This window comes from Hydra vulgaris, chromosome 06 (genome assembly GCF_038396675.1).
Source record: "Hydra vulgaris chromosome 06, alternate assembly HydraT2T_AEP".
In the NCBI taxonomy this organism is placed as follows: domain Eukaryota; kingdom Metazoa; phylum Cnidaria; class Hydrozoa; order Anthoathecata; family Hydridae; genus Hydra; species Hydra vulgaris.
The window spans coordinates 2,442,302-2,451,843 of NC_088925.1; the positions used below are offsets into that span (position 1 = coordinate 2,442,302).

The 9,542-nt window shown below is 29.8% G+C and overlaps 1 protein-coding gene across 1 annotated transcript; it reads right to left on the minus strand.

Annotated features, from left to right (window-relative positions):
- Nucleotides 1-1,028: 1,028 nt before the first annotated feature.
- Nucleotides 1,029-1,739, minus strand: LOC136081114 (uncharacterized). The gene has a single exon (XM_065798400.1). It carries the CDS (start codon nt 1,737-1,739, stop codon nt 1,029-1,031), a length of 711 nt encoding a protein of 236 aa, XP_065654472.1.
- Between the last annotated feature and the right edge of the window lie 7,803 nt (nt 1,740-9,542).

Consider the following 9,542-nt stretch of genomic DNA (forward strand, 5'->3'; position numbering starts at 1 on the left):
TTTACTTTGTTCTGATAATAATAAACTGCTCGGCAAAATTTTTTTTCCGTAAAATGAAATTGAACAATAATAGGCTGCATGCCTCACTTATGCCTCATCAAAAATCTAAACAAAAAACAATTATATTCTAAAAGCTCTGGATAACTAAAAGAATCTTAAAACCTATTCAAATAAAAAATAAATTATACGAGAAATTTCTTGTGTTTGTCATCCATAATTAAAAAAAACACATTTAATCATAGGCGCTGAAAGTGTTTAAAGACTGGGAGGGGGGGGGGCAGAAATGGGTGGAGCGTGGGGAGGGGTACCCCTCCCTAAATGGGGTGTTGGGGGGGGCGTTATCCCACTGAATTTTTTTTAGTGATAATTAACCCTGCTAAATGCAGATTTGCAATCCTTTTTAAATCTTGCGGTAGTGGTGTAGTGGTAAGAGCGCTCGCTTTGTAAGCGAGAGGTTAAGAGTTTGACTCCCACCACGTCCCTGGAAGTACCGCACTCAACTTAGTTTCTCCGCGCAGCGGCCTTGCTCGGCAAGGTTTGTGTTTTGGAGTTAAAGAGTTGAGAGAGGGTTGCACCACGAATAACAACTAAAAAATAATAAGAAAAAAAAAAAAAAACACAAAAAAAATGAGTAGCATCCTCGACTGTAGTGGCCCCCCTCGGGCCTTAGGGAGGTGATTAATCTAAAAAAAAAAAAAAAAATCATTATATTTAAATATTTGGTACAAAACAAAATCTACCAAAAACAATTACAGTTACTGTAAAAAATGCCCAAATACGGGTAAACGTTCATGGGTTTTAGCCACAAACTCCTCTATGAGTGCTGTAATGTTAACCTTGTCTAGGTAATCTTTGTTAATGTGCAATCCTTCTTAGTTAAAAAGGCGCTGCAGTTCTGAAACTGAGTGGTCAATGACTTCGAAGAGACTTTTCTTCCAGATAACATCTGTAGTTAATTGTTCTACTTTACGGCTTTGAGCTCCATGCGAGAAACGAGCAGGAGCATTAACTGTGGAACTACGCTGTGCCTAAGGCAGCTCAAGATTCAGTGTGGTAGATTTCTCGATGGCCTTCCTGTGTAATTCTGAAGCAAATGCATCACTGCGCAAGTCTTTAAGTTGAGCCAGAAGGAGTTGAACACATTTTTCCGCGACTAATGCACTCAGTAATGGGCTCTGTAAAGCTTTGGCTACCAACTCAAATTTGGAAAACAGAGCATTGCACAATGCCTTTCTCTTTGAAGACTCTCTTATGATTGTTTCAACATCACACACAAATTGAATTGTGTCAATAACCATTTTTACTTCAAAGCAGACCTCTTGTAAAACAAGATCCAACGAATGATTTGCGCAGTGAACATACACTGCGTGTGGGTAAGTTTCTCCGAGGTGAGCTCTTACTCCAGATAAGTGTCCGCTCATGTTACTGGCTCCATCAAATGCATAGCCAACTAGTTTATTCATGGGTATTGTGCAGCGGGTAAACACATCAATTATCACATTAAACAATATTTCAGCAGTGCTGTTCTGGCAATTGTAGAAACCCATAAAGCATTCCTGTACTTTTAATTTAGAGCCTACATATCGTATGCTGATAGAAAATTGCTCATAGCCCGCCACATATGTAGTTCCATCAGCTGTAAGGCCAAGATATGAGCACTGTGATATATAAGTGACAATGCTTCGTTGAACTGAATGTGCAAACATTTGAATAATTTCATTTTGTATTGTGTCTGACATCCATGTGTCGCGTTTATTTCATCACTCTTTCAGCTGCCATAGATTTCCATCAGTTCGAGCGATGGCCTGAGATGATGACACTTGTTCACTCAAAATAGCAGATATAGAAGTCTGTTTGGAATACAGTATTTTCTCTGTGGCTTCTTTGTGGGTAGATGACTTTTTATGAATTGAAAGTTTTTTGGTTCCTTTTTTCCAGTTGGAAAAGCCAGAATCAACAAAAACATTAGCTTGTCGATTGCTTAACGTTACTAGTTTCTTATTCAGCTTCCAAACAGTTGAAACACCAAACAGAATCTGTCTCAGGAACATAGTGTAACCATAGCCATTTTGTAAACCAAATACTCTTACAGGACCTTTCATACTGATCTGATGTAAATTTCTTAGTTGGGAATTTGTACGTGGAAGGGGGTTGAAAGGGATAAAGGACCAGGGTAGTACCTGTTACTGCCGGTACAGCAGGCTTGCTTGACTCAAACTTGGCAGAGAAATTGGATGTGGTGGACACAGATGGCTGTGTTGATGGATCAGAATCATTCTGTGAGGCTGTAGTGGTTTCACAGCACAATCACCAGTTACAGCTTGGCCCGGTTCTGACCTAAAGGATTTGGATATGGATATTACATACATTTCACCTTTTAGTATATGTTAAAAAAAATATTTTTAGTAGTCTTGTGATTATGGAATGCTGCCGTAAAATGATCACACTGCGTATGCTAGATAATCTAGGCAACTATTTAGTACAATTGTCTGTTCCATGATTTAAATTTAACATATTAAATGCTTACTAACCTCGCTCTTGAAAAGAAGACGTCTATAGTCGTTAAAGTAGGCTTCTTTGCTTTTGACATTGATTGATTTTTTTAAAGAATTGTGCGATTTAACATGAAAACAAATTTTGCTTTATTAAATTTTATTTCAGTCAGTTGACAACAGATCAGACAGCCTCATTAGTTTTTGTGTGTATTTTTTTAAATTTTTCTTTAACTATTAGCGCGTCGTCAGCAAAGTTGTGAAAACATCGGCAATGGAAGTGTTAAGTTCATATGTCTGTAATTAGTATGATCAAACTTTGATCCATTCTTGTGAATAGGAATTTAGGAATACTCCGTTTTTAAATGAGTTATTTACAGTTATACTGATTGGCTCAGATATGATCGATCTATGATGAAATTTTTACAATTGAAGTGGAAATACTATTAGGGTACAAACTCTTTTTAGTATCCATTAAACAGATACAAGTTTCAATTTGTTCTGCTGCTACTGGTGAGATAAAAAAGAATTTTTATTTGGGAATCATAGATAATCATTAAATTTATTTTTAAAGGGTTCGTTATTTTTAGAAAGTTATCTGCAGTATTTAAAAGATAATCATTAAAACAGTTAGGGATTAGTTCATCGTTGGTAATTAAGTTGTTTTCTGATAGAAAGTTTAATAGATTGTTTCTTGGAAACACGCTTGTTAATATTTATGATTTCTTTAATTTCTTTCCACATTTTCTTTATGTTGAGTAAATTGCTGTTGAATAAGTTTAAATAATAGTTTGTTTTTTTTACTGATTTTTAGTAAGTCAATGAATTTATTTCTGTATTTTTTTAACTATTTGCATTCAAAAGAATGCCAAAGTTCTTTTTTTTGAAAGAACTTTTGCATTCGATAAGAAAGTATTTTAGCTTATCGATATTTATATTTAAGTTCCTGATGTTGATGTGTATTACCGTGAACTTTCCTATGTTAGTTTGGAGTTCAGCTTTAAAAGTTTTAATAACAAAATATGTAGAGTCAAATACTTTTCTGTTATAAAAGAAAATATCGTCCTCATATAAATCAGTCGCAAAAAAAAATATTTTCAGTTTTGAAAACGTCAAAACGCAACTTTTGAAAGTCTTTTGTTTCAAAGTCCATTATAAAAAAAAGAACTAAATTAAGAATTTTTCAATAGAATTCGATTAGTAAAAAAATTTCATTGTACAGAGTATGTACATTGTACAGAGTATTGTACATTGTACATGAAAATGAAATAAAGTGTAAATATGAGGGCGATATTTTCTTTTATAACAGAAAAGTATTTGACTCTACATATTTTGTTATTAAAACTTTTAAAGCTGAACTCTATATGATCTCCGATGCATTCTGTTGTAGTGCGCATGGTACTACTGTTACTGGAAGAAGAACTTCGGAAGTAACAAGTCTAACAGAGTTGTCTCATTTGAGCTTCAACATAGTTTGAAACGGAGCTATTAAGGCTATCTAAATACAAAACTTCTCCTTCAATGCATGCAGTTGTCACCCAATGGTTGACGTCGTTAAGATTGATGATCAACTCACAGGTGACTGCTTCAAACCCAGATCGTGTCTGAACTAGAAGAGTTGATTGATTGTTTTTGTCCTTTGTATAAAACATCTATTATTGTGTTAGGGCCGTGGAGTCTTTAAGCTAACTTATCGCCCATTCGTGTGTATTTGCGTCTATTGCATTTCAAATCTTTGTCGCCAACTGCAAATGATTGAGCTAAATGTTTAACACCGTAACGTTTCTTCTGCATATTTTGCGCCATCGTGATGTTCTTTTTAGCTGCGTTTCTTTTTGCACCAATTTCTTCAGCGAACTCAACCATTCGTAATCCTTGTTTGGCTTCATCAACTTTAGTATCGCACAGAAAAATCTCTCTTGTCCGGTTTTCCAAATCAAATGGAACTTGAGCTTTAACTCCATACATAATCTCGAAGGGAGAGCATTTTGTAGAAACTTATTTATTTATTCGATATGCAGATTTATTTATTCGATATCCCAGTCGTTTGCTTCGTTGTTAACAAGTTTCATTATATGTGTAATTAATGTTTGGTTGAACCTATTGTGCAAAATAAATAAGTTATAGTTAGTAACTGTTGTATTTAAAACTATTAAATAATGCCCCTTTTTTACACAAAAAACAAATTTAAAAGTTATTATAAAAACTATACAAAAATAAAAAAAGAGTATAACCATTTATCACCTTTCTGTCTGTCCATTAGTCTGGGGATGACATGCTCACGTTTTTGCGAATTCTGTCTAATTTCAATATAAGATCTTTCACGAGCTTATTTTAAAACTCGTGTCCTTGGTCGTGAAGAAGAATGTGGCAAGCCCCAAATCTGAATACAAAGACGAAGAATGAAACGGTGAATAGAATCCGCATCCTTGTCCGCAATGGAATCAACTTCAGCCTATCTAGTCAGGTATTCTGTTGCTACTACAACATACTTCTTTCCGTTCTTAGTTTCTTTCAACGGACCAATTAGATCTATTCCCCAACGGTGAAAAATGTCATGAGCTGGGATTGGATGGAGCGTCGCAGGTGATGGTTTGCTGATAGGGTTCGCACGTTTACATTCAGGGCAGGATCCGAAAAATTCGCGTATGTCTTTTCAAATCGACTTCCACCATTACCTCTCAGTTGCTTTTTTGATCGTGGCGTTTTGCCCAAAGTGACATCCTTCAACTATGTTGCTATGGAGAGTTCGTATTATACGGTTTCGCTCTTCTTCTCCAATTACAACTCGTTGTAGTCGTTTTTCATTTCCGATATGAAATAATTATCCATGTACCAACCGGAATGATTCTGCTTTCTTTCGAAGTTTCCTCTTATTGTCTTTCGTATACTTCGATGAATATTCCTTTTTACCCGAGATATATGACCAGAACCTCGCTTTCTTCTTTTTCCATATTCTTGTTTTAAATAGTTAAATAAAACAAAAACAACTTATGCTTGCAAGTTTTGTACTTTTATGTAACTAGTTGAATAATAAACGTTCACAAATATTCTTGTTCTTTACTGATGGCAAATAACTATAATAAATTGTTGTTATTTTAATAATTGTAAGTTGTTTCATAAAAGTGATCCGCAATTTATGAAGTTATTTTACTAAGCATGACAAAATACTCATACAGATTTGAACTACTAGTTCATAAATAGTCCGAAAAATCGAAAACTAACGAGCCTTTGCTTTTTAAAACATTCAAAATCGTTCTAAACTTGCACGAAGTTATTTTGGTAATAATCAAACATAATTTTAGTTATTGTTATCATTTTGTTTAAAGAAGATTTGTTTGGATACAATTGAAACTTTGTTTTTTATGTAAGTTAGTTTAGCATTTAAACAGATAGTATATTTATTAAGATTTAGTATTTAATTAGATCATTCATTAACATTTTATTGCGCAATCATATCAATTTGTATATTTAAGAAAATATTTAGGGGAAACTAATGAAACGGAGGAAATTTTATTTCGCAGACGGAGGAAAAAATTATACAAGAGCGGAAATATTATTTCGAAATAAATTTTATGATCAATATTCTACCTGTTTTCTACGTTACTATAAGGTTATAAAATTCACGTTAAACCTCAGACAATTATTTGCGTTATTACGAGACCAACGTTTAAAGCTAAGACTTTATTTAAACTTGTTTGGAACGCTGCTGGAGAAAAACGCTTTTGGAATCGAAGTTCCATATAATGAAGTAAACAATCGAGCTGGAAAAAACTTTTTATTATTTCAGAAAGTGGGAATTTGAGTTTTTTAGGTTTTTAAGGGTTTTCTGGGTTTTATTTTTAAATGCTAGATATCATTATCAAAATGCACCTGAACGAAAATCTTTTCGAAATCGACTCAAAATGTTTTTTGTAAAACTTAATTTTAGGTTTTTTATATTACAATATAAAAAGAAATTTTTTAATATAAATATAAATTTTAATATAAAAAGAAAATCAGAAATTTTATCGTTTCAAAAAAATTGAACAACAAAAAAAAACCAAAATAATTTTATTTCATTGGTTTTTTTAAAAAAACCCATAAAACCCACTTTATCCAGCCCTGATTTTCAACCTGATATTAGGGTCGATAGTTAAAATAAAAAGAATTAATAATGATTACTTCAACGTTGTAATTTTTTTAAAGGTCTGTAGACCTTAATTATATAAAACTAATTATAATTAGACTGCTGATAAGGTCCATATAATACCAACTTTGCACATTGCTTCAACCTAAGTTTAGCGTCGATTGTACAAGAAACTTGACATTTTTACTTATAATTAATAAGTAAAAACAAAAGTGAAACGTTAAAAAAAAAAAGTGATCACTTCAATATAGAAATTTTTTTTAAAGTTGTAAAATGTTTTTCATAGTTCAATACATATTCTAATTGTCATCAATGTGAAAATTGTTGTGACATTGATGCAATTTAAATATTTATTGTCAATATTGTCAATATTATCTATTTTTTTCACATACACATGCCACCCAATAAATTTTGTTGGTTTCATTTTGAAATATTTTAATGATAAACCTGCTTGTCTATACAAAAAGTATCAATAGTATTTTTGTATAACCAAGTAATTCATGTTACTTCCTATGGTAGACAAGCAGGTTGAATATTAAAATATTTCATAATGAAACCGACAAAATTTATTGCAGTCTGTAAAAAATAATTGAAAAACATTAATAATTGACTACTTTACATATATAAATGTATGTGGTTAAGGAATGATTTTAGTTCGAAGAAATAATTGTTAAATAAGAATATAGAAATAATGAAATAATATAATTAAAAAGTAAAGCTATAATGAACTAGCAATAAATAAAAAGACATGATTTGTTTTAACATGTTGTCCATTGTCCAAATTAATACCACCGTACATTGGAGAACATTGATGTTTTTGTTTCGATTCACCGACATACACTATGGAGCATTTGCACTTAATTAAATAGGTTGCAGGTTGGCTGTTGCGTGATAATTTCGATTTATTTCTAGACTTTATTAGCGTTTTTAGGTTAGCATTTGACTTAAAAACAGTTCTGTGAGCAGCTTTTCTGAGATACAAAAACATCAATGGAGATAAAAAACATCAGCCTTGGAGATACAAAAACATCAATGTTCTCCAATGTACGGAGGTATTAATTTGGACAATGGACAATATGTTAAAACAAAGTTTCGGACTTCATTTTTTTCATACTTAAGTAAAAGAAGCCATTAGAAAGGTGACGTCAAAATTTAAAAATTTTTTTTGTTGTTATTTAACGGTCACAATTTTTGTAATTATATTATATTATATGCTGATGATGCCGGTGCCTATCATCCGGCAAAAATTTCAAATAAATTATTTAGTATTGAGAGATTTCGTATTATCTGATGTTTTAAATTAGTTTATGCATATATATAAATATATATATATATATATATATATATATATATATATATATATATATATATATATATATATATATATATATATATTTATATATATATATATATATATATATATACATATATATTTATACATAGATATATACATTAATATATATATATATATATATATATATATATATATATATATATATACATATATATTTATACATATATATATATATATATATATACATATATATATATATATATATACATATATATATATATATATACATATATATATATATATATATATATATATATATATATATATATATATATATATATATATATATATATATATATATATATATATATATATATATATATATAATGTATCCATATTTATATACACATTATATGTTTATATTAAATGCATTATTAAATAATTATGATAATGATAATCATAATAGTATTATTATTATTGTTAATATTTTTGTTAATATTGTTATTAGTATTACTATTTATATACACATTATATGTTTATATTAAATGCATTATTAAATAATTATGATAATGATAATCATAATAGTATTATTATTATTGTTAATATTTTTGTTAATATTGTTATTAGTATTACTATTTATATACACATTATATGTTTATATTAAATGCATTATTAAATAATTATGATAATGATAATCATAATAGTATTATTATTGTTAATATTTTTGTTAATATTGTTATTAGTATTACTATTTATATACACATTATATGTTTATATTAAATGCATTATTAAATAATTATGATAATGATAATCATAATAGTATTATTATTGTTAATATTTTTGTTAATATTGTTATTAGTATTACTATTATTATTATTTTTAATATTAGTATTACCACTGTCATTGTTTTATTAACACTTAAAATTTTTATAATTTTTTTATATCCTTTTTTGATTGTTAGGTTCGGATTTAACTGTTAGTAATTGTCCTTTAAAAAAAGTTCAGTGAAATAATGAATTGTAAATTTATCAAATTAGTTGTCCATCTTGAACTTTTTTAATTAGAGATTTATTTAATGACACCTTTATTATATATATTGGTAATATGTTGTTTTGTATATAGGAAAAGTATATTACCCGGTGGAGAAAAATAACAGCAGAGGTTAATCATTTCACATCATATTCAAGCAGTTTTAATAGTTGTAGCAGTCAGGAAGGTAGACTGATTTTATTTGATACCCACCTTGAAAAAGAGGATAATGAAGATTCTGTATCTATCATATCATTCAGAAGTGGTTCACTCAGATTGTATTTTAGTTCTTCAGAATCAACTTCTGACATTGATGAAGTAAATAGTAGTCTACCTACTTTGAGTGAACAGCTTGTATCATAGGCTACTAGAAAAAAATGTAGGCATGACTGTGCTAATGAAGTTTTGAATATTTTAAGACATAATGTTCACTCTTCCTCTCCCAAAGATCGTTGCACCCTACTTCAAACTTCAAAATCTACATTATAGATTTAGAAATGTGGTGGCACATACCCTTACTTTGGGATTGAAAGTGGAATTATGAAAACCATATTTAACAACATTTTATTTTTAAAACAAAATAAAGATATTGATTTAA